At 49.9% G+C, this 25051-nt stretch overlaps 1 protein-coding gene across 2 annotated transcripts; it reads left to right on the top strand.

Annotated features, from left to right (window-relative positions):
- The first annotated feature begins 573 nt into the window (after window positions 1-573).
- On the top strand, window positions 574-20459 carry PVALB (parvalbumin). 2 transcript variants are annotated; one of them, XM_075573825.1, is made up of 5 exons: window positions 574-725; window positions 5893-5966; window positions 11036-11243; window positions 16486-16595; window positions 19151-20459. In XM_075573825.1, exons 2-5 carry the CDS (start codon window positions 5906-5908, stop codon window positions 19177-19179), a joined length of 408 nt encoding a protein of 135 aa, XP_075429940.1. In that variant the 5' UTR covers window positions 574-725; window positions 5893-5905; the 3' UTR covers window positions 19180-20459. The 2 variants fall into 2 exon arrangements, with proteins under 2 accessions (XP_075429940.1, XP_075429942.1); XM_075573827.1 differs by having other exon boundaries at window positions 575-725; window positions 11111-11243.
- The last annotated feature ends 4592 nt before the right edge of the window (window positions 20460-25051 follow it).

Genomic DNA, 25051 nt, shown 5'->3' with positions numbered 1-25051 from the left:
TGCCAGGGCACATTCTGCTTGGGAAAGTAATCCAGAGCACTGGTGAAACAGATCTACATTGGGAATTTCATTTCTTCTCTTATATTCCATTCATACAATTAAAAGAATACAAATCCAATGTGATGGTTCCTCCAGGTTCTCCGCGCCCACCCTCCATTCCATTTGGGGAAACAATCCAGGCCCCGGTATTTTTTCACTTGTCTTAGAACCTGTAGACTCATCGTCCATTCTCTGGCCAACGACCTAGACTCTCTTGGATGAGGCCCTAGTCCTTTCACTCTTGGATGGTCCTGCAAATGAGTTAATTGAAGGTTGTTCCAGCAGCAACATAGTTTTACACACCAGTTTTCACTTGCTTCAGAGGTGCAAATAAGCAGCTTCTGGGGGTCTCCCTGCCCCCCACCCATTAGTCTGCGGGCAGATTCTCTCTTTCCCTGTCCTCCTTTCTCCCATGGCCTCAGACGCCCAAGTCCAGAAGCTGAGCCCCTGCCAGGCATATTAATAGAGTTTCTTGATGAGTTACTTGTCAATAAACATGATCCCTCTCCTGCTGTCTCAGGGTATCTGACATTAAGGGACCTGGGGGGAGGTGAAGAGGGGGATGATCCTTCTCAAAATAGAACAGATAAAGTATTTAAGAGGGAATTCCTCCTCTGGGGCAGCTCACCATTGCCTTTTGACCGTCTCATTCTCTGAGCCCTTCCCACGGATCCTATTCCGTCTCTGTGAGTACCAGGGGAGGGGGCGGTGAGAAGAGGATGGGGGGGGATTGGATGCATGTACGGATGGATGGAATAACGATTAGGCGGAGGTAGAATGGTGCTGGTGTGCGGAATGCTCCCGACAAATGTTCGGAAGGACTTCTCACGGGGAGGACTTCTTCACCGAGAGGATAGTTGAGACACGAAGTGGATTCCCAGTATAGGTGGTGGGAAATAATATAGTAAAGTAGATGAAAAAAGATAAATGACCTTGGAGAGACAAAATACCCGTGTTTGAGGCTCCACAGCAGCTTCAGGGAAATGGGCACACTAGGCCCTTATCTGCCATCAATGTCTGTTTCGATGGTTATGTGATATTAATATTTTGCCCTTATGTACAACAAAATATGGTAATTAATATACATATTGAAGATCTCAATGCATAGTAGAGATGCAAGTAACTTTGGTGAAAGGAGAATGTGGCTTCTGTAGTATTAGATAATAGGGACAGGGTTTATTTTTTAATTTTTTTTGTTTTCAACTTTTAATGCCATTTTCAATGAGTTCTAATATACCGAGCACCCTTTGATTTCTATAGCACATTTAGCACACCTCCCCAGCACAATACTTTCCTGTTTGTGATCATTTGTTGTCAAGGTTCCCAGCAGTTTGAGCTACAAACTGTAACAATAGTCAATGTTGCCTTAGTAATATACAGCATGATACATTGTAGCTGCTGAGTTACACTGGCTGAAGAATTGATTGACTGAAACTGTTAAGCCGTCAAGCAGGATTGTGACAGATTTATAACCGGAGCCCCAAACAATTGCCAGCTTAGGTGAGACTGTACAATTATACATTGTCACCTGCGTCACATATACAAATGAGAGAGGGAAAATAGGGGGGAATCCGTGATTGATGCTCTTTTCCAGACCAGAAGATGGGGAGGGAACGAGCCTGGGGCACAGTGATAGCAAGGGAAAAAAAGTCACATTACGCGGAAAAAGGGTGGACAATTTAATTGGATCTAGCAGAGGGATTGAATGAGACAAATTCTGATCTGTGGAAGAGAGGGGTGATTCTGGATGTCTTCCATGGCATGGTGGAACCATCCATTCATCAATGGGAGGCCAGTAGAGGGATGAAGAGAAGCAGGAGTGGAATAGGAAAATGTATAGAGGGAGACGGATAAATGAAGCAAATAAGGGATATATTCACTCCTACACCCCGCTATATAGCTGTCACTCAACTGCAATTAGGTTTCCAAGCATACTAGGGTGCAATATATGATCTAATGATGACCTTGAATCCCGATGGACTCAGGTAAATACGCACATTGCAGAGACACATTACAGTCTAGATCTGTCACCCTGGGCAGAGGGTACAGTAATTGTGTGCTTATAAACTTCTATCTATCCCAACTCAGGACCTGAAACCAAATAATGACAGAAAGGGTTCAAAGTAGATTTGGAGGAAAGTGTAGAGATGAAACAAAGGAAGACGGAGGAATAATTCCCGAGCTGTTAGTTGTAGATAGATATATGTGCGTACAGAGGATAAATAGACATATAGGTGAGTCGGGTGGGGATGGAATAAGAAGACATAGGAAAAGTGAAACAAGTACTTACATGTTAAATGTGTTTACCTAACGTCAATGGTTTACCCCCATTTGGCACATTGCCAGATTGGTGGATCCCACCGGACAGGAATGTGGGGAGTTCGCAAAAGCATTTGGGTGACTGTCCGATCAGAGATCCATCATAAGAAGGTTATGCCTCCACCCCTGATTTCCCTAATGTAAAATGATGACGAACGGTAGACTGAGCATAGGAACGTAGTGCGATAAAGGGATGAGATGGGGAGATTGGCGAGCTCATGACCATGTGAGAAATGGATGAGTTAGGGATCGATTTCAGGCACGATGAGGCAGAAGGACCAACAGGCCAAGAATGGAAGATGGCAGGTGGACAGACCTAGATATGGGCAGAACAGACAGAACAGACCGAGCAAACGGCCCAGCTGCCAGCTTTTGAGTTTTTGAAATCCAAGAAGATTTGGGGAAGCCAAAGACTGGAAGGGGTAGAGCTGAGGACAAGGTGTGAACAGGGAGAGGGACGGATTCTATTCCCTCTTAACATTGTCAGCTGGTGCTCTGAAAGATCTAAAGCAGGGGCGGCCAAACTCCACTCCTCAAGGGCTGCCAACAGGTCAGATTGTAAGGATATCCCCGCTCAGAATGACTGAGCCACTGATTGAGCCACCTGTGCTGAAGCAGGGATATCCCCAATACCTGGCCTGTTGGTGGCCCATGAGAACTGCAGTTGGCCATGCCTGCCCTAAAGAGTTGCTCGCTAGGAGAATGGAGGAACCAGAATTGGCAGCATACGTGAGAGATTGCAGGAGACTGGAGATTGATCAAGAGAACTTGTGCCCCAAATGGGCGTCTGCTCAGAGGCCAGACAGAGACGAGCAGAAAGAAATGGCTGCAGCACAAGACAGAGAGAACACATGAATGGATAAAGCCACAAGGGATACATGGTGCACAAAGCGGTGGACAGATGGTAAAGTGCCATTACTGTCAGAGACGCCTATTTATCAAACAGATTCACGGGCTTCGCACCCATCGTCATATTACTGTGGTGCTAATCCCTGCAAATGTGTTTGATCAACAGGCGACGAAAAAGGCGCAAATGAAGTCACTCCCGTCTTCATGGGACCAGTTGTAACTGATGAAAAGGATATCCCTGCTTCAGCACAGGGGCTCAATCAGTCCCTGCTTCAGCACAGGGGGCTCAATCAGAGGCTCAGTCTCAAACAGCCTCTGATTGAACCCCCTGTGCTGAAGCAGGAACTGATTGAGCCCCCCCGTGCTGAAGCAGGAACTGCTTGAACCACCTGTGCTGAAGCAGGGATTTATTGAGCCACCTGTGCTGAAGCAGGGACTGATTCACCCCCCTGTATAGAAGCTGGGATATCCTGAAAACCTGACCTGTCAGTGGCCCTTGAGGACTGGACTTGGTCCACCACTGCTTCAGCAGCAAAGGAGATAACAATGCCCAGTTAGGAGGGACATAGGGGCGACGTGATGAATATTACCCCCTCACTGCTGCGCATTGCAGGCCGGTCCCTCAGACTGACGGGGAGGACGCAGGGTGGAGATTACTGTCAGAGATGCTACAAGTTCCCCATCTGCATACTGCTCACGTCCCAGAGGCCTGTGCCAAGGAGCAGCGCCAGGATATCCCAGGGGAGGGCCAAGGGGGGATACAGTATCCAGCAAGGCGAAGAGGGAGGGGGAGAATACCTAAAATCCTGCACTGTCAGCAAGCTGCTGGGGAAGAACGCCATACTTGGCAGAGGTCTGCAGCACAGCGAGACCCTTCTCATCTCTCTCTCTCTTCTGGGCCACACTCTGCTACATCAGTATCTGGTCCTTGCACACGTCTTACATACCAGGAAGGGATTCGCACATCTACATCAAATAAGCACTTAAGTCAGGCGTGGCCAACTCCGGCCACCAACAGGTCAGGTTTTCAGGATATCCCTGCTTCAGCACAGGTGGCTTAATCAATCCCTGCTTCAGCGCAGGGGGTTCAAGCAATCCCTCCTTCAGCACAGCTGGCTCAATCAGAGGCTCAGTCTCAGACTGAGCCTCTGATTGAGCCACCTGAGCCAAAGCAGGGATACCCTGAAAACCTGACCTGTTGGTGGCTCTTGAGGACTGGAGTTGGCCACCTCCTGACTTCAGGGGTCTACATATCAATGCAACTGTGCCATTATATCGCTGTAAAGTGAGTGACCCGTTCTCTATTAGGGTCAGTTCCGATCAAGGTTCGGTGAAGGGGTTTGCAGTGTGCGTCAGCTTGCGATTTGCGGGGAGTGCCGCGCGGGTTATACATTCAATTCCGCACCTCTCCCCCATCATCTCTCTGCTTCCCTCAGCACCAAAAACCCAGGTCTGAGACAGGCACAAAAAAACCTCCCTGGCCAACGACGAGGCATCCACTGCCAGGGACGCAGAGAGCAAACATTGAAAGCCAACTTACCTCTTCATACCCAGACTCCTTCACTCCCTGGGCCCTGTCACAGGCTGCAAAAGTGGAGCCAAACATTGGCCAACCACATTTATCAAAGCAAAGGCTCCCACAGGAAGCAGCGGGAGTTTTTTATTGTTTGCTCGGTTCATTTGAGGGGGATATTTTTTGGGGGGGCTCCGGTTTGGCCATTTTTGAAGCCACGAGACTGTGATACATAACCAGGGCCAGAGACCGCTGTTACAGGGTCCAGGACAAACAGTGTTGATTTGCTCCCCGAAGATGTGGGGAGGGGGGAGATGTGGGGAGGGGGGAGGGGGAGTGCAGAAGTTTTGTGGAGAGGGCCCCCAGCTGCAGAGGAGAGCCTGGCTCGACTGGTCACGGAATCTCCCCCCCCCCCCAATCAGCAGCCCTGTAAGCACCCCTTTATGCCCCCCCACCCCCCATCCATAAATATGGTGTTGTTTTCTTGGGAAACACACACACACAACCTTGCCCTCGTTTTCAGCCCTATTACTAAGCAGCCTCTTGCGTTATGCTGCTGCGCGTTTTAATCGATGGCCAGTAAACGGGTTCTGCAAATGAAACTTCCAGAAAACCTGATCAATAAGAAGCAGATGCTGCCTGCGGAGCGCGCTCACGTAACGCCGGGAGGAGAGAATGTGCTGATAGCGCACAAAGTATCAGCGAGAAAAAGGATCTTCAAACTGACCTTCACTGTGGTGACTTCATCATAACAGCCCGCTGCTGCATCTCCCATCTATGACTGTGCCCCGGCAGGGAGCAGAGGCACAGGGATTTCCCTGACATCGGTGAATTTATTTATTTCTATTTTATTTATGTGTTGCCAGGAAGTAACACACAGAGTTACCTCTCGTTTTCAAGTATGACCCGGGCACAGAGTTATACAGAATACATGGTTACATTAAAAGAACGGGGTTACAGTGAATGCCCAGGTGACTGGCTCTGTGCCCTGTGGCATCCAGCCAGCGGATTCTCCCTGAGCCAAACTCCCCCCCCCCCCCCTCGCCCCCCTTCACACTCTGTCATGGGAGGTGGCGAGCACGCGAGCCGCCGCATTCAGCTGGGCTACCCCCCAGAAGTGATGAGCCCAGCACAACGTACCCTGCCTCTCAGTCTGTCCCTTTCTCCTGCAGAGCCCAAGCCGCCATGTGTATGAGTGATGTGCTCGCTGCTGCTGACATCTCAAAGGCTGTGGGGGCCTGTGCAGGTAAGAAGAGGGGGGTCCTGAGCTGGGGCAGGGAGGCAGGGGGTGGAGGGGAAAAGTCATTTTTTTGGGGTGTGAACTTCTTTTGTTGTTAAAGAGCTGAGTGTGCATTCATTTGCAAGAATTGGTTCTGGGGCAGGTACTGTATAACCTGAAGGTGACGCAACTCCTGGGGACCCAGTTTGCATGAACGCTTATTGTAGTTGAATTGGCCCCTCACAATATTTCTGGAAGGTAACCCAACTTGTGAGTGCCCACTTGACACTGTAGTCGCATAGTAACAACTTATTGCCATAACACCTCCATGCCCCTTTATGGCATTGCTGCAATAATGGTTGCATTGCAGCAAGTCTGTGCGCTAACATCTCCATGACCCATCGTGCTGGGTGGTAACCCTACTTCTCGGAACACCGTTGCTATGTCAAGACCTTTATAATGTATTTTCTGGTAAAAGCTCTTTAAACCCAAAACAATGCAAAGTGCAATGGTTTCACAATTCCAAAACAAAATCTCACTTCTAGGACAATGCTTTTCAACCTTTTTTTTGGTTAAGGAACTTTATAATTATATTGGGAAGTTCTGAGAAACCCCAACCCTCTCTAATAGCGCGTCTGAGATCAGATGCATTGTAAGGAACCCCAACCCTCTCTAATAGCGCGTCTGAGATCAGATGCATTGTAAGGAACCCCAACCCTCTCTAATAGCGCGTATGAGATCAGATGCATTGTAAGGAACCCCAACCCTCCCTAATAGCGCGTCTGAGATCAGATGCATTGTAAAGAACCCCAACCCTCTCTAATAGCGCGTCTGAGATCAGATGTATTATAAGGAACCCCAACCCTCTCTAATAGCGCGTCTGAGATCAGATGCATTGTAAGGAACCCCAACCCTCTCTAATAGCACGTCTAAGATCAGATGCATTGGAAAGAACCCCAACCCTCTCTAATAGCGTGTCTAAGGTCAGATGCATTGTAAGGAACCCCAAATCTCTCTAATAGCGCGTCTGAGATCAGATGCATTTTAAGGAACCCCAAATCTCTCTAATAGCGCGTCTGAGATCAGATGCCTTGTAAGGAACCCCAACCCTCTCTAATAGGGTATCTGAGATCAGATACATTGTAAGGAACCCCAACCCTCTCTAATAGCGTGTCTGAGATCAGATGCATTGTAAGGAACCTCAACCCTCTCTAATAGCACGCCTGAGATCAGATGCATTGTAAGGAACCCCAAATCTCTCTAATAGCGCGTCTGAGATCAGATGCCTTGTAAGGAACCCCAACCCTCTCTAATAGTGTGTCTGAGATCAGATGCATTGTAAGGAACCCCAACCCTCTCTAATAGCGCGTCTGAGATCAGACGCATTGTAAGGAACCCCAACCCTCTCTAATAGCGTGTCTGAGATCAGATGCATTGTAAGGAACCCCAACCCTCTCTAATAGCACGTCTAAGATCAGATGCATTGGAAAGAACCCCAACCCTCTCTAATAGCGTGTCTAAGGTCAGATGCATTGTAAGGAACCCCAAATCTCTCTAATAGCGCGTCTGAGATCAGATGCATTTTAAGGAACCCCAAATCTCTCTAATAGCGCGTCTGAGATCAGATGCCTTGTAAGGAACCCCAACCCTCTCTAATAGGGTATCTGAGATCAGATACATTGTAAGGAACCCCAACCCTCTCTAATAGCGTGTCTGAGATCAGATGCATTGTAAGGAACCTCAACCCTCTCTAATAGCGCGTCTGAGATCAGAAGCCTTGTAAGGAACCCCAACCCTCTCTAATAGTGTGTCTGAGATCAGATGCATTGTAAGGAACCCCAACCCTCTCTAATAGCGCGTCTGAGATCAGACGCATTGTAAGGAACCCCAACCCTCTCTAATTGTGTGTCTGAGATCAGATGCCTTGTAAGGAACCCCAACCCTCTCTAATAGCACGTCTGAGATCAGATGCATTGTAAGTTATTCTGTATATGGTACAATTTTCAAATGACCTGAAAATGACAGGGAACCCTTCGGGGATGCCCGGGGAACCCACGGGTTTCTAGGAATCCCTGTTGAAAAACACTGATCAGGAAGGTAGAAAGGGGGATGTATAGACGGCTGCGATCGGGCTGCAGTAACTTTTTCTGTTGCACGGCTCAGATCTCTCCATTCTCTGGCTCCTTTTTCGTTCCTCGCTCCCCTCCCTTCTTAACGGTCTCTCTCTGTCTCACTCTTCCGTATCCTTCTTCCTGCAGGCTTATGCGTCTCAGCTTATGCGTCTCTTCCTCTGCTTCTTTCCATTCTCTATCCATCCTTTGGCGGGATTCCCTTTACAGCTGGGAATCTCTTTACCGAAGGTTTGACGTCCACATGATATTATCAGTATCATTTTGCATATGTATTGTTTATTGTTGTTGATTGAGCCCCCTGTGCTGAAGCAGGGATATCCTGAAAACGTGACCTATTGGTGGCCCTTAAGGAATGGAGTTGGCCACCCCTGAATTGAACCTTTTATCCAAGAAACTTCCCTCAAATGTATCAGATTAATTATGTACGAAAAATAATGAAATGTGAAATAAGTGACAGGTGTCGGCCCCTTGTGACCTTGGGCAGTCACTTTATCTCCCTGTGCCTCAGGCATCAAAAGCATAGATTGTAAGCTCTGCGGGGCAGGGACCTGTGTCTGCAAAATGTCTCTGTAACACGCTGCGTATAACTAGCAGCGCTATACAAGAACATGCTATTATTATTATTAGGTGGTGTAATAATGCGTTGTGCCTGATAAATGGACGTATGTTCACAAAAGGCCCTGATCCAATATCCAATGAAGTGGTTAATGCCTTGTTAAACGCTGATCACTCTAAGGCCACGCTAATAGTCCCGGCGACGCTGACGTCACGCAGCGGTCGCTGAAAAAATCTAATTGAACTGACTTCCAGCGATGGCGACCAAGCCGTCACGCGCTCCTACTATTAGCGCACGCGGCGTATTCAATGCATATTTTGTGACGTGACCAAACACATTAAAGTCTATGGGAGCGTCCATAGAGCGCGCACATGTGCACGTGAGCACGTGAGCAACGTCACGGCTGGATTTTCGCGAGACAATTTTCTTTTTGTCTTTGTCTCGCCATGACCGGGTCACATGAGCGGTTCGGCCAATGAGGGCGAACCGCTCATGTGACGTCATTGACACCCCCGCCTCCACCCGGCACGCCTCCCCATCGCTGTGGCTCAAAGGCAACAGATCGCTAGGATGACAGGCGCGCGTGACGTCACACGCTTCATCGCGGGCGCGTCCAGAAAGGAAGGAAGTTACAGTTTCACAAACATCTCGTTAAAGCAGAAAACATGTGAAATATTATATGTCCTTTTTAAAATAAATCGGTTCTGTAGTATTAGTGACTTTTTTTTAGTTTTTATTCAACTCTTAATGCCATTTTTAATTCATTTCAGAGCATCCTGTGATTTCTATAGCGGGTTTATCCCACCACCCCAGCAGTCCAAGACCGTTGCAACACTTTCCTATTTGGGATCATTTGTTGCAAATGTTCCCAGCAGTTTGAGCTGCAAACTGTAACAATAGATAATGTTACCGTAGTAATATAAGGAATACAGATAACCGGCACCTCCAATAAAAATAAATCCAACCAATAGTATAGTCCAATGTGGGTGGCAGGTAATCCTGAGTGGGATCTTCAATGAAGCCTCACAGAAAGACACAAGCAAAGCTGATTAAAAATGGCCTTTGGAACAACTGTCCTGGAAGTCAGACTGGAGCCTCTGCAGGAGATGGAACCGCACGAACTCAGGAGATCCACACTGCCAGGGTGATCGCCACGGCCAACACACAGACCCTCAAGGTAGGTGAAGGTTTCACAAAGAGGAACCAGAACTCCACGCCGCTCGGAGAGACACGACACCGTGCACACAGACCCTCAGGTCGCGTGATGTGCCGGTGACGTCACAATGCGGCGCGAGGGCAGGGGGAGCGCCCAGACAGGCAGCAGAGCTCGGGAAGCTAGAAGGCAGGTCTGACAGGAACAGCGTGCAGCCGGGGGGGGGGGGGTGATTAATGTCAGTAGCCAAGGAGAGAACCACCCTACGCGTTTCGTGATGCTAAGTCACTTGGTCTGTGTGCACGGTGTCGGCGTCTCCCCGAGCGGCGTGGAGTTCTGGTTCCTCTTTGTGAAACCTTCACCTACCTTGAGGGTCTGTGTGTTGGCCGTGGCGATCACCCTGGCAGTGTGGATCTCCTGACTTCGTGCGGTTCCATCTCCTGCAGAGGCTCCAGTCTGACTTCCAGGACAGTTGTTCCAAAGGCCATTTTTAATCAGCTTTGCTTGTGTCTTTCTGTGAGGCTTCATTGAAGATCCCACTCAGGATTTCCTGCCACCCACATTGGACTATACTATTGGTTGGATTTAATTTTATTGGAGGCGCCGGTTATCTGTATTCTTTGTCTTTATTGGTCTGTGTATACCATATTTCCCTCAGGCAGTCCCTACTTTAAGTTTAAAGTTTATTGTAATCACCTCTGTCACTTATATTGTCACAGTTTTATATTTTAGCATTGGCGCTTATTTACTGCTCTCTCCCTTTACCCGTAGTAATATAAGGATACATTGTAGCTGCTGAATTACACTGACTGAAGCAGCCATTATGTGAGGCACACAATCAGGATAGTGACAGATTTATAACAGGAGCACCAAACGATTACCAGCTTAGGTCAGAATGTAGAATGATGCATTGTCACCTGCGTTACATATACAAATAATAATAGAAACGAAGAAGGGAACACTTGGAAAGTAGTATTGCTGCTTTAACCCCTTCGTAACGTAATGACGAGTGGCTTAAAGACTTAATGAGTCATAATGATTGTTACACTTCAATAGCCATAAACAACCAATCATGGCTCTCTGGCATTAGAAATATTGCCACAATGGTGGTGTATCTGTATAACGGTGACATTTTTCCGGCTTTCTTCTGGTCGGTTTGGTCTTTATCTTCTCCCAACTTAAACTGCTCTTCCAATGTCATCACTCTCACCCCTTCTCTGCCCTGTTGTCTCTCTCTTTTTCTCTCTCCTTCCAGTGTTTCACCTCTCTGGTCTCGCTCTCTCTCTCTCTCTCTCTTTCGCTCTCTCGCTCTTTCTCTCTCTCCCTCCAGCTGCCGAATCATTTAACCACAAGAAATTCTTTGAGATGGTCGGTCTGAAGAAAAAAAGTGCGGACGATGTGAAAAAGGTTTTCTACATTCTGGACCAGGATCGGAGCGGCTTCATAGAGGAGGATGAACTCAAGTGAGCCTACACTCACACTTCAATAACTTTTACACAGTCACTCACACAGGAGGACAAGCTAAACACTCGGAGACACAAAGTCGCTTACTAAGATGTACTGGCTATCGATTCACACAGATAAAAAGGGAAGCAGCAATTTATCAATAGAATATAAGATGGGATGTCTATTGCATCTATTGTTATCATCATAATTTATTGATAACCTGTCAACATATTCTGTATCGCTTTACCATAGGGTTGAAGGAGGAAAAAAGTAACAAACATACATTGTACAGTAGGCAAGGAGGGTCCTGCCCCAAGGAAATATACGGTACCGGGGGATGAGAAGGGTGGGGTGTTTCGCATAGCTGCTTGTTATGTGAAGGAGTTGGCATTGGGGAAGCAGTAAGGTGAGTGTGCGGAGGTAGAGCTGTGAGAGCAGGTAATGTGTGAGGGAGTTGGGGAAGCAGTAAGTGGGAGTGTGCGGAGGTAGAGCTGTGAGAGCAGGTAATGTGTGAGGGAGTTGGAGTTGGGGAAGCAGTAAGTGGGAGTGGGCAGAGGTAGAGCTGTGAGAGTAGGTAATGTGTGTAAGAGTTGGTGCTGGGGAAGCAGTAAGTGTGAGTGTGCGGAGGTAGAGCTGTGAGAGCAGGTAATGTGTTAGGGAGTTGGGGAAGCAGTAAGTGGGAGTGTGCGGAGGTAGAGCTGTGAGAGCAGGTAATGTGTGAGGGAGTTGGCGTTGGGGAAGCAGTAAGTGAGAGTGTGCGGAGGTAGAGCTGTGAGAGTAGGTAATGTGTGAGGGAGTTGGGGAAGCAGTAATTGGGAGTGTGCGGAGGTAGAGCTGTGAGAGTAGGTAATATGTGAGGGAGTTGGCGTTGGGAAAGCAGTAAGTGGGAGTGTGTGGAGGTAGAGCTGTGAGAGCAGGTAATGTGTGAATGAGTTGGGGAAGCAGTAAGTGGGAGTGTGCGGAGGTAGCACTGTGAGAGCAGGTAATGTGTGAGAGAGTTGGTGTTGGGGAAGCAGTAAGTGAAAGTGTGCGGAGGTAGCGCTGTGAGAGTAGGTAATGTGTGAGGGAGTTGGTGTTGGGGAAGCAGTAAGTGAGAGTGTGCGGAGGTAGAGCTGTGAGAGCAGGTAATGTGTGAGGGAGTTGGGGAAGCAGTAAGTGGGAGTGTGCAGAGGTAGCGCTGTGAGAGTAGGTAATGTGTGAGGGAGTTGGTGTTGGGGAAGCAGTAAGTGAGAGTGTGCGGAGGTAGAGCTGTGAGAGCAGGTAATGTGTGAGTGAGTTGGTGTTGGGGAAGCAGTAAGTGGGAGCGTGCGGAGGTAGAGCTGTGAGAGCAGGTAATGTGTGAGGGAGTTGGTGTTGGGGAAGCAGTAAGTGGGAATGTGCGGAGGTAGCGCTGTGAGAGCAGGTAATGTGTGAGGGAGTTGGTGTTGGAGAAGCAATAAGTGGGAGTGTGCGGAGGTAGCGCTGTGAGAGCAGGTATTGTGTGAGGGAGTTGGTGTTGGGGAAGCAGTAAGTGAAAGTGTGCGGAGGTAGAGCTGTGAGAGCAGGTAATGTGTGAGGGAGTTGGTGTTGGGGAAGCAGTAAGTGGGAATGTGCGGAGGTAGCGCTGTGAGAGCAGGTAATGTGTGAGGGAGTTGGTGTTGGAGAAGCAGTAAGTGGGAGTGTGCGGAGGTAGCGCTGTGAGAGCAGGTAATGTGTGAGGGAGTTGGTGTTGGGGAAGCAGTAAGTGGGAGTGTGCGGAGGTAGCGCTGTGAGAGCAGGTAATGTGTGAGGGAGTTGGCGTTGGGGAAGCAGTAAGTGAAAGTGTGCGGAGGTAGCACTGTGAGAGCAGGTAATGTGTGAGGGAGTTGGCGTTGGGGAAGCAGTAAGTGGGAGTGTGTTGAGGTAGCGCTGTGAGAGTAGGTAATGTGTGAGGGAGTTGGTGTTGGGGAAGCAGTAAGTGGGAGTGTGCGGAGGTAGAGCTGTGAGAGCAGGTATTGTGTAAGGGAGTTGGTGTTGGGGAAGCAGTAAGTGAAAGTGTGCGGAGGTAGCGCTGTGAGAGCAGGTAATGTGTGAGGGAGTTGGTGTTGGGGAAGCTGTTAGTGGGAGTGTGCGGAGGTAGAGCTGTGAGAGCAGGTAATGTGTGAGGGAGTTGGAGTTGGGGAAGCAGTAAGTGGGAGTGTGCGGAGGTAGAGCTGTGAGAGCAGGTAATGTGTGAGGGAGTTGGGGAAGCAGTAAGTGGGACTGTGCGGAGGTAGAGCTGTGAGAGCAGGTAATGTGTGAGGGAGTTGGTATTGGGGAAGCAGTAAGTGGGAGTGTGCGGAGGTAGCGCTGTGAGAGCAGGTAATGTGTGAGGGAGTTGGTGTTGGGGAAGCAGTAAGTGGGAGTGTGCGGAGGTAGAGCTATGAGAGCAGGTAATGTGTGAGGGAGTTGGTGTTGGGGAAGCAGTAAGTGGGAGTGTGCGGAGGCAGAGCTGTGAGAGCAGGTAATGTGTGAGGGAATTGGTGTTGGGGAAGCAGTAAGTGGGAGTGTGCGGAGGTAGAGCTGTGAGAGCAGGTAATGTGTGAGGGAGTTGGTGTTGGGGAAGAAGTAAGTGGGAGTGTGCGGAGGTAGCGCTGTGAGAGCAGGTAATGTGTGAGGGAGTTTGTGTTGGAGAAGCAGTAAGTGGCATTATGCGGAGGTAGCGCTGTGAGAGCAGGTAATGTGTGAGGGAGTTGGAGTTGGGGAAGCAGTAAGTGGGATTGTGCGGAGGTAGAGCTGTGAGAGCAGGTAATGTGTGAGGGAGTTGGAGTTGGGGAAGCAGTAAGTGGGAGTGTGCGGAGGTAGAGCTGTGAGAGCAGGTAATGTGTGAGGGAGTTGGGGAAGCAGTAAGTGGGACTGTGCGGAGGTAGAGCTGTGAGAGCAGGTAATGTGTGAGGGAGTTGGGGAAGCAGTAAGTGGGAGTGTGCGGAGGTAGAGCTGTGAGAGCTGGTAATGTGTGAGGGAGTTGGCGTTGGGGAAGCAGTAAGTGGGACTGTGCGGAGGTAGAGCTGTGAGAGCTGGTAATGTGTGAGGGAGTTGGTGTTGGGGAAGCAGTAAGTGGGAGTGTGCGGAGGTAGAGCTGTGAGAGCAGGTAATATGTGAGGGAGTTGGTGTTGGGAAGCAGTAAGTGGGAGTGTGCGGAGGTAGAGCTGTGAGAGCAGGTAATGTGTGAGGGAGTTGGTGTTGGGGAAGCAGAAAGTGGGAGTGTGCGGAGGTAGAGCTGTGAGAGCAGGTAATGTGTGAGGGAGTTGGTGTTGGAGAAGCAGTAAGTGGGAGTGTGCGGAGGTAGAGCTGTGAGAGCAGGTAATGTGTGAGGGAGTTGGTGTTGGGGAAGCAGTAAGTGGGATTGTGCGGAGGTAGAGCTGTGAGAGCAGGTAATGTGTGAGGGAGTTGGTGTTGGGGAAGCAGTAAGTGGGAGTGTGCGGAGGTAGAGCTGTGAGAGTAGGTAATGTTTGAGGGAGTTGGTGTTGGGGAAGCAGTAAGTGGGATTGTGCGGAGGTAGAGCTGTGAGAGCAGGTAATGTGTGAGGGAGTTGGTGTTGGGGAAGCAGTAAGTGGGATTGTGCGGAGGTAGAGCTGTGAGAGCAGGTAATGTGTGAGGGTGTTGGGGAAGCAGTAAGTGGGAGTGTGCGGAGGTAGAGCAGTGAGAGCAGGTAATGTGTGAGGGAGTTGGTGCTGGGGAAGCAGTAAGTGGGAGTGTGCGGAGGTAGAGCAGTGAGAGCAGGTAATGTGTGAGGGAGTTGGTGTTGGGGAAGCTGTTAGTGGGAGTGTGCGGAGGTAGAGCTGTGAGAGCAGGTAATGTGTTAGGGAGTTGGGGTTGGGGAAGCAGTAAGTGGGATTGTGCGGAGGTAGCGCTGTGAGAGCAGGTAATGTGTGAGGGAGTTGGAGTTGGGGAATCAGTAAGTGGGAGTGTGCGGAGGTAGAGCTGTGAGAGCAGGTAATGTGAGGGAGTTGGTGTTGGGGAAGCAGTAAGTGAAAGTGTGCGGAGGTAGCGCTGTGAGAGCAGGTAATGTGTGAGGGAGTTGGGGAAGCAGTAAGTGGGAGTGTGCAGAGGTAAAGCTGTGAGAGCAGATAATGTGCAAGGAGTTGGGAAGCAGTAAGTGGGATTGTGCGGAGGTAGAGCTGTGAGAGCAGGTAATGTGTGAGGGAGTTGGTGTTGGGGAAGCAGTAAGTGGGAGTGTGCGGAGGAAGAGCTGTGAGAGCAGGTAATGTGTGAGGGAGTTGGTGTTGGGTAAGCAGTAAGTGGGAGGGTGTGGAGGTAGAGCTGTGAGAGCAGGTAACGTGCGAGGGAGTTGGTGTTGGAGAAGCAGTAAGTGGGAGTGTGCGGAGAAAGAGCTTTGAGAGCAGGTAATGTGTGAGGGTGTTAGGAAAGCAGTAAGTGGGAGTGTGCAGAGGTAGAGCTGTGAGAGCAGGTAATGTGTGAGGGAGTTGGCGTTGAGGAAGCAGTAAGTGGGATTGTGCGGAGGTAGAGCTGTGAGAGCAGGTAATGTGTGAGGGAGTTGGCGTTGAGGAAGCAGTAAGTGGGATTGTGCGGAGGTAGAGCTGTGAGAGCTGGTAATGTGTGAGGGAGTTGGTGTTGGGGAAGCAGTAAGTGGGATTGTGCGGAGGTAGAGCTGTGAGAGCAGGTAATATGTGAGGGAGTTGGTGTTGGGGAAGCAGAAAGTGGGAGTGTGCGGAGGTAGAGCTGTGAGAGCAGGTAATGTGTGAGGGAGTTGGTGTTGGGGATGCAGTAAGTGGGAGTGTGCAGAGGTAAAGCTGTGAGAGCAGGTAATGTGTGAGGGAGTTGGTGTTGGGGAAGCAGTAAGTGGGAGTGTGCGGAGGTAGCGCTGTGAGAGCAGGTAATGTGTGAGGGAGTTGGGGAAGCAGTAAGTGGGCGTGTGTGGAGGTAGAGCTGTGAGAGCAGGTAATGTGTGAGGGAGTTGGTGTTGGGGAAGCAGTAAGTGGGCGTGTGCGGACGTAGAGCTGTGAGAGCAGGTAATGTGTGAAGATGGAAATGCTTCAATATATGTTAGAAATACTTGAACCAACCCAATAATCGAGCAGCTGTAACAGCAGCACAGCACAGTACTGGACCTTGGGGCAGACAAGCAGGAGGGAGGAGCTGGTGACCACAGGTGGTCTTTGAAGTGTCACTTTTCCTCATGACTTAATCTTATTCTGACCGCAGTTTAGTCCAGGCGATATATAAACATTAATTATTGATAGGATGGGCAGACATGGGATATACCAGTGTATTTGTAAGAGTGATGATCTGTCCCGTCAGGCTCGTGTTGAAAGGCTTCAGCCCAAATGGCAGAGCTCTGTCTGACAAGGAAACCAAGGCCTTTCTCATCGCGGGGGACAAAGACGGAGACGGAAAAATTGGAGTGGACGGTATGTGTGCTCGAAACATGATAAACTTCTCAACTTTGCTGAGCCATAGCTTTACACTTCAAAATCCCAGATCCTTACCGCGCCTCTGTAATAATAAGGTATCCTCATATTCTGCTGGCAGTGTAGTGTCACATGCAGTAAATTCTCACCCTGTACACCAAGGATGGCCAACTCCAGTCCTCAAGGGCCACCAAGAGGTCAGGTTTTTGGGATATCTCTGCTTCAGCACAGGTAGTTCAATCAGTGGCTCAGTCTTCGGCCTGGCCTGGAAAGTGTAGTATGATAGGATGAGGGGGGCAACGTTTCGGGGCACAATGCCCCTTCAGGCCCATTCCCACAGAACCATAGGGCCTGTGGTATTTCCCTTCAGTCTGACCATGTACTCCTCCCTCCATTGGGATAAAAAGGTATGTTGTACAGCGTCACGTGTATAGTCAGATAGTAAATGTACTGTGGAATTGAATATGTCACTTAATAAATCCACTCTGACTAGCACAGAGGTGTACAAGCACTTAGGCACAATCAATTAGTATTCTGTTTCAGAAATCAGACCAGCTACTGAACAAGGAAATGCCAACAGAAACAAAACAAATATACTGCACTAGCGAATGCAAATACAGTTGGGAATCCCAGGATGGCATGTCACGGAGACTGTGGCATGTCACGGAGACTGTGGCATGTCACGGAGACGGTGGCAATGTCACGGAGATGGTGGCAATGTTACAGAGACGGTGGCATGTCACGGAGAGTGTGGCATGTCAAGGAGAGTGTGGCATGTCTCAAAGACTGTGGCATGTCACGGAGACTGCTGTGGCATGTCACGGAGACTGCTGTGGCATGTCACGGAGACTGTTGTGGCATGTCACGGAGACTGCTGTGGCATGTCACGGAGACTGCTGTGGCACGTCACGGAGACAGTGGCAATGTTTGTTAAACAGACAAGTTCACCAAAAAAATCACACTCTTAGCAGAGATCTCCCAGCTACGGGGACAGTAAAAACCACAAGGATACGCGAGACTCAGGTTCCACATGAGTGTGTAAATGGCATAAACACGTGTCCCTGGGCCCTGTCACGGGACTATAGGAGTGCTCACCACAAACCGGACTGGACCGCGAGGCCGAGGTGGGGATACAGAAAAACCACCACCCTACAGCCGCGTGAGCGGGTCCGGTAAGCAGAGTAGTGTGAATAGCCTGGTTCGGGGCAGGAGAGTGTAGAATCGTAGAGGTACTTGCCAGAGTCAGGGTCGGAGAGATCAAGAGTAGTCGAAGTCCAAAGCCAAAGTCGAGGAGAAGGTAGAAGTCCGTAGGGCGAGCCGGGGTTCGAGGGTGCCAGAGATCGGGAGTCCAGATTCAAGCAAGGAATACAAGAGCAGACTGCGAAATAGCTAGAAGCAAGCACAACCAGAGACTGACTATGCTCAGCAATCAGCTCTGGGCTGGTAGCACTATATACTGATAAGAACCAATGAGAACCACCAGCGGTGATGTCAGATGAAGGTAGAGCGCTGATAGGCTGAGGCAGGATGCAGGGCAGGTGTGGGAGGAACAAGTACATTGGCGGCAGTGGTGATGGACATAGTGGCGCGTGCGCGCAACGCGTGCGACGCGCGCGACGGAAGGGGAGGAGGGAGTACGCCAGGACAAGGAAGGATCCCTGGCATATAGCGATGTAGATGGACGGACGGTCTAGGGAAGACTCGGGAGCACCCCTCGGAGATCGGGGACAACGGCCCAACATCCGTACTTGTGGTCTGTGGAAAAGATGGAATACTGAGTTAATAGAAGGTTACAGTGGGTGCATGGACACTGGTTCAGGCATAACCAAGGTTAACCCACAGGTAATTACTGAATACCAGATGAGTTGGGAGAGCATAGGACTCACAAACAACATCTCAAGTACAGTTCTTCATTGATCACCCCTGGTGCCAGTGTACCTAGTGTCCTAATTCACTTAGATTCCTTCTGTAGCAGCCAATGTGTGAGGTTGTCCCCCAGTTGGTTCTTCTTCACCCCATCAATGACCTGGTAGTGGAGATGGCTCAGATTGTGCCCAGCGTGTGTGAAATGGTACGCCACTGGGGCCTCCTTGTCACATCTATGGATAGCATCATTGTGCCGTCTAATCCTATCCTTGACACACTGTGTGGTCTCACCCACATACCCTAGTCCGCATTGACATTTGATTAAATACACAACATTGCAGGATAAACATGTATAGAATTTTTGAATAAATAATTTTTTTGCCCGAATGAGGATGAACAAACATTGTGCAGAGTCCATTCAGGATGCGGAATAGCCAGCCTGGATCGGTCAAGCAACATAGTTAGAACTTGTACATCATAGAGATGTAGCCAGCCTCATTTCTACCCCTCCTCACCCCATGAGATAACATCTCCCGCTAGGAAAACTGAGTGGCCATCAGATTCAATGGCGGTGATAACGCAGAATATAACATATCTCACCAGAGGGGACAATGAAGGCAGCTACATATGTATATCCCAGTGTGTAACGTGGTTCTCCTGTCTAAGGGCCTTCTCTTCTTCCTCCTCAGAGTTCATAACCCTTGTGGCAGAAACCTAAGACACCCGAGTTTCGGGTCCCGCCTGTGCACAGCGCCCCCCTGCTCCTCGGACACCAATCTATTTATTGCTCCCGTTTTATACGCCACCTCTGGACCTTTGCCTCCTGGATCTCTGTGCTGCCGGAAAAAAAGCTTTACACCCGTGCAATAAAGGGCAAAATCAGCTGGGAACCAACCACCTGTTCTGACTTCTTTTTTGTAGTATTACCGCTTCTTTCTAAGGGTTTTACCATCTTTATTGTTTCATCGTCTTAATTCCTTCTCCCCTTCCTGTTGGGTTTCTCTTCTGATTTGTATCCCTCTCTTTTCCCGTTCCTTCCTTCTGTCCTCATTGTCTCTTTCTTCACGACTCCTTTTTCTGCTGCGTTCCCTTTCCCATGACTCCTCTCCTCTGCCGTTTTACATCCTTCCTGTATGATTTTTCTTCCCTTTTAACGTAAAGTACACTTTCCTGTCCAGTTGCACACATTTCAGAACAGGTGAGGACAGTTGAATCCGTTCTACTAAAACAATAACCCTAGAGATAACAGGCCAGACACAAATACCATAATATTTAGCACTTGCTTAAAGCACCCGGTGTTGTTCGGGAATTCTAAGAAACCAATCTCACCCCCCTCTACCCCCTCTCTTTTCTTCCCCCCCCCCCTCTTTTCTCCCCCAATTCCATCCCTTTCCTTTAATACCTTGTGATGTCCCAACTCTTTCCACCTCTCTCTCCTCCAGTGTTCTTACTTTCTCCTCACGTGCCAACTGACTTCCTCTGTTTGTCTGCTTTCTATGTAACCTTTATAGCGATCTGTCTCACCATATCTGCCACCAGGCTATGTGCATTGTGATGTCACCAGTATGATGTCACGTGCCAGAGACATAGCCTACCAGGTCCAACACCTTTCTTGTCACAGAAATTGTAATAACTCAGATAGATTGTATCCAAACCGACAAACACCTGCTCCTTGACCTCAGGAACCATCATGCAAAATATGGTTACGATATCTTAAGAGGGGTCCAAATGCACATCGAACAGACGGACAACTTTCCAAAATATATTGTAGATTGTATATTGATTTCAGCTGTTTTCTTCTTTTGTCTTTTCACTTCAACACTTCGTCTTTTTCCCTGTCTCCGCCTGCTTTCCTCTCGCTCTCCACCCTGTCCTTCCTCTGACGTACGCGCAGACGATCCGCATTGTGCATGAATGGGCTAACGGTATGCGCCAGGAGTGTAATTATCATACAACCAATAAAGCTAACAATGGCTGAGGGACATCTCGGCTCTTCTAGTCTGTCCGTGTGTTATACATCCTGTGAAACCAGACACTCTCGTTGGGCTTTGATCGTTCATTAGGCAGACGCAGCCTGCGGCTTTGCCTGAGGCTTTGCCTGAGGCTCCCTTCTGGGCTTCACACATTACTTTATACTATCATTGAAGACATGCATCCGTCTACCTATACTCATACCAAGTGCTCATTTCAGGCTTCTTAACGCTGCAGTTCAAGCAATATCCTACATGTGTGGGTTTTTTAAATAATAGATCAGTTCTGTACTATGAGAAAATACTTGTAGCATAAAAAAAAATTAAAGACATTTTTAATGTATTCTAATGTAACAAGCATTTTTGTTCCTATGGTAACCATTTACAAAGTCACATCCCCTTCCTCTTCTGAGACAGGCTCTGGGGCACACCCATTTTTGCCCTCTCTCTAGCAGTGCACCAATTGTATCTAGTGCCTGCCTGGTCACATGATCTTCCACACAGAACTTTGCATCTTGGGTAATCTTCTGCAGCCCTAACCCCCAAGCCAAATCTTCAGCATTGATCACAGGAGAACGGATCGATCAGCACCTTAGCGAATCACTTGTCAGTGTGCAGATTGTATTGATGCACATATTGAATGGAACGGTTTCTTTTAAACGGCAGCTTGAACTGCAGCTTTAAGGCCAGAAAACATAAGTTGCTGCCCGGCGCGTTCTGCGCTGAATAGGAAGTTTATGAGCCATACATTGTTGTTACAGCTGATACGTTATCAATACCATTATCTGATTATAAAGTAATCAATACATGGCTGAAGGAGCGGCTCAGTGAGTAAGGACACTGACTCTGCAAACAATGACACGGAGTGTGAAGCGGGGGAGCCGGGTTACATTCCCCGTGTCGGGACCTTGGGCATCAGGCTGCAAGAGCATAGAGTGTCAGCTCACCTGCACAGGGCCTGTGTCTGTAACAAGCCTACGTGCTGCGCACCGCACGCTATACTGTAATAGTGACGCGCTGTGTGTCCCATTGGTAGAAAAGCGCTCTATGAAAGGAAATTATTATTAATCTCCCTGGCCCAAAGAGCTTACCATCTAATATTTGTTTTTATCCCCCAGGGAAAGTTAGATGAAGTGGTTTGGTGATGGAGACCTAAGGGAACGCTTATACAAGATGCCGCCGAGCGGCAGTGCGATACGGTGACGTCACCATCACGCCACCGCCGCCGAGCGGCATCTTGAACATCCAGAGGGGAGGGGGGGGAGGCGTGGCCGTGAGCGGTTCGCCCTCATTGGTTGGACCGCTCATGTGACGCGACCGTTGCCTGCCCAAATCAAAATCCTCTGCCTCCTCTCCAGTCTGCCGCTCCAGGTATGTTTACCTCTATTGGATTGCAGCTTTTTGTTTTTGCGCCGCACAGCGTCGCTCTATGCGCCGCCGCCGGTGTTTTTTGGTATAACCACGACCTTAGACTGGGAATGAAACATGCGTCACCAACTTCAAAGCGAGTAGCAGTATCACGATAGGTCACCATCTCGCGATATATCGCCACAGGTCAGAGTCTCCCTGTAAGAGCGACATTAAATGACTGCAAAGGTTTACTCCATTCCTTAGCGGGAGCAGCACAGGCAACACGTTATCTTTTTAAGGTTACGCCAGCTCAGGCTTATTGCTTCATACCAGGGGCCACCAACAGGTCAGGTTCTCAGGATATCCCTGCTTCAGCACAAGTACCTGCGCTGAATCAGGGATATCCTTAAAAGCGGACCTGTTGGTGGCCCTTGAGGACTGGAGTTGGCCGCCCCTGGATTATACGAAGCGAAACACATGAAACGCAAACAGTTAACATATCGCATGATTACAGGTATATGACGTGACTAGGCCCGTAGCTGAAGCACTCCTGGAACGCTGGCTTCCTCTAACTAATGCAAAGAGTTATAATATAGGGGAGTGCGCGATCTCTCTGTGGGATCGATATCAAATAAACAAACCCCACAAATATTGTAAACAAATAAAATAAAAACCTATTTCTAACAATCCCCCCAAAATGCAGCTTCTTGTTCAGTCCTCCTTAGAAACGTAGAACTCCCACCCAAAGGCGCAGATTAGGGGGGGGGGGAGATCAAATATTACATAGTGTCGTAATCCCAGTTTCACGGGGGGGGGCTGTGGCGCTGGAATTCAGGGGCTGGGGCAGGCGGGTAGTGAAGGTCCGAGGATAAGCTGAAAACAAGGGCAGGAGGCAGAGAATCAGGGTCGGGGTCACACGCAAAGGTCGAGGCAGGCGGTAATGGATCAGGGTCGGGGTCACAGATGAAGGTCGAGACAGGCGGTAATGGATCAGTCGGGGGTCACACGCGAAGGTCGAGGCAGACGGTAATGGATCAGTCGGGGTCACACTCGATGGTCGAGGCAGGCGGTAATGGATCAGGGTCGGGGGTCACACGCGAAGATTGAGGCAGGCGGTAATGGATCAGGGTCGGGGGTCACATGCGAAGGTCGAGGCAGGCGGTAATGGATCAGGGTCGGGGGTCACGTGCGAAGGTCAAGGCAGGCGGTAATGGATCAGGGTCGGGGGTCACACGCAAAGGTCGAGGCAGGCGGTAATGGATCAGTCGGGGGTCACACGCGAAGGTCGAGGCAGGCGGTAATGGATCAGGGTCGGGGGTCACATGCGAAGGTCGAGGCAGGCGGTAATGGATCAGGGTCGGGGGTCACATGCGAAGGTCGAGGCAGGCGGTAATGGATCAGGGTCGGGGGTCACATGCGAAGGTCGAGGCAGGCGGTAATGGATCAGTCGGGGTCACACGCGAAGGTCGAGGCAGGCGGTAATGGATCAGGGTCGGGGGTCACACACGAAGGTTGAGGCAGGCGGTAATGGATCAGGGTCGGGGTCACACGCAAAGGTCGAGGCAGGTGGTAATGGATCAGTCGGGGTCACACGCGAAGGTTGAGGCAGGCGGTAATGGATCAGGGTCGGGGGTCACACGCGAAGGTCGAGGCAGGCGGTAATGGATCAGAGTCGGGGGTCACATGCAAAGGTCGAGGCAGGCGGTAATGGATCAGGGTCGGGGTCACACGCGAAGGTCGAGGCAGGCGGTAATGGATCAGTCGGGGTCACACGCGAAGGTCGAGGCAGGTGGTAATGGATCAGGGTCGGGGGTCACACGCGAAGGTCGAGGCAGGCAGTAATGGATCAGGGTCGGGGGTCACACTGGAAGGTTGAGGCAGGCGGTAATGGATCAGGGTCGGGGTCACACGCAAAGGTCGAGGCAGGCGATAATGGATCAGTCGGGGTCACACGCGAAGGTTGGGGCAGGCGGTAATGGATCAGGGTCGGGGGTCACACGCGAAGGTCGAGGCAGGCGGTAATGGATCAGGGTCGGGGTCACACGCAAAGGTCGAGGCAGGCGGTAATGGATCAGGGTCGGGGGTCACACACGAAGGTCGAGGCAGGCGGTAATGGATCAGGGTCGGGGGTCACATGCAAAGGTCGAGGCAGGCGGTAATGGATCAGGGTCGGGGTCACACGTGAAGGTCGAGGCAGACGGTAATGGATCAGGGTCGGGGTCACACGCGAAGGTCGAGGCAGGCGGTAATGGATCAGTCGGGGTCACACGCAAAGGTTGAGGCAGGCGGTAATGGATCAGGGTCGGGGTCACACGCAAAGGTCGAGGCAGGTGGTAATTGATCAGGGTCAGAGGTCACACGCGAAGGTCGAGGCAGGCGGTAATGGATCAGGGTCGGGGTCACACTCAAAGGTCGAGGCAGGCGGTAATGGATCAGGGTCGGGGGTCACACGCAAAGGTCGAGGCAGGCGGTAGTGGATCAGGGTCAGGGGTCACACCCGAAGGTCGAGGCAGGCGGTAATGGATCAGGGTCGGGGGTCACACGCGAAGGTCGAGGCAGGCGGTAATGGATCAGGGTCGGGGGTCACACGCGAAGGTCGAGGCAGGTGGCAAGCAGATAACAGCAGCAGGTAACCGCAGCCCAGCTGGCTCCCAATCAGAACTGCCGAGAGCAGAGACCAGAGTTCTAATCCCACCAGGGACATCACGGACACCCTGTGATTAAAGGGAAACACATATAAAAATCTCACATGGAGCTCACATTTAAAAATAATTTATAATGCCCACAGTAAACATTCAGTGCTGCGATGTGGCAATCACCATGTGGGACGTTTCAGAGACGACACTGTACAGGAATCAGAAAATCCCCCCAAAGTGTCTCGTATTACACTTCCACGGATAACGAGAGTAAAAGTCCTTAAAAGATACAAAGGGTTATCTTGCCCATTTAACCAACGCTCATCACTTGAAGGCATGAGGAAAACAAATGTTAACACGATGATACTGTAATCACTTCGATTGTAAGCTCTTCGGGGCAGGGACTCCTTTTCCTATTGTTTTATGTCTGACGCGCGTATTCCCGCTGTGTTACATGGATACGTCACGTGTATGGGAAAGCGCGAGGTACCCGGATCGCGCCCTATAAATAAAGATATACACACATACGTTTAGGTTTAGAACCTTTCTTGTTACAACAAAATAACTTTCTGGCGTCTCGGAGACAAAAACCATGTTTTCTAACACAAAACCCATTGGGTGGAATTTCAGCAAC

This window comes from Ascaphus truei, chromosome 17, assembly GCF_040206685.1.
Source record: "Ascaphus truei isolate aAscTru1 chromosome 17, aAscTru1.hap1, whole genome shotgun sequence".
NCBI lineage: Eukaryota > Metazoa > Chordata > Amphibia > Anura > Ascaphidae > Ascaphus > Ascaphus truei.
Note: the sequence above shows the minus strand (reverse complement) of the source record. Positions and strands in the feature narration are given on the sequence as shown.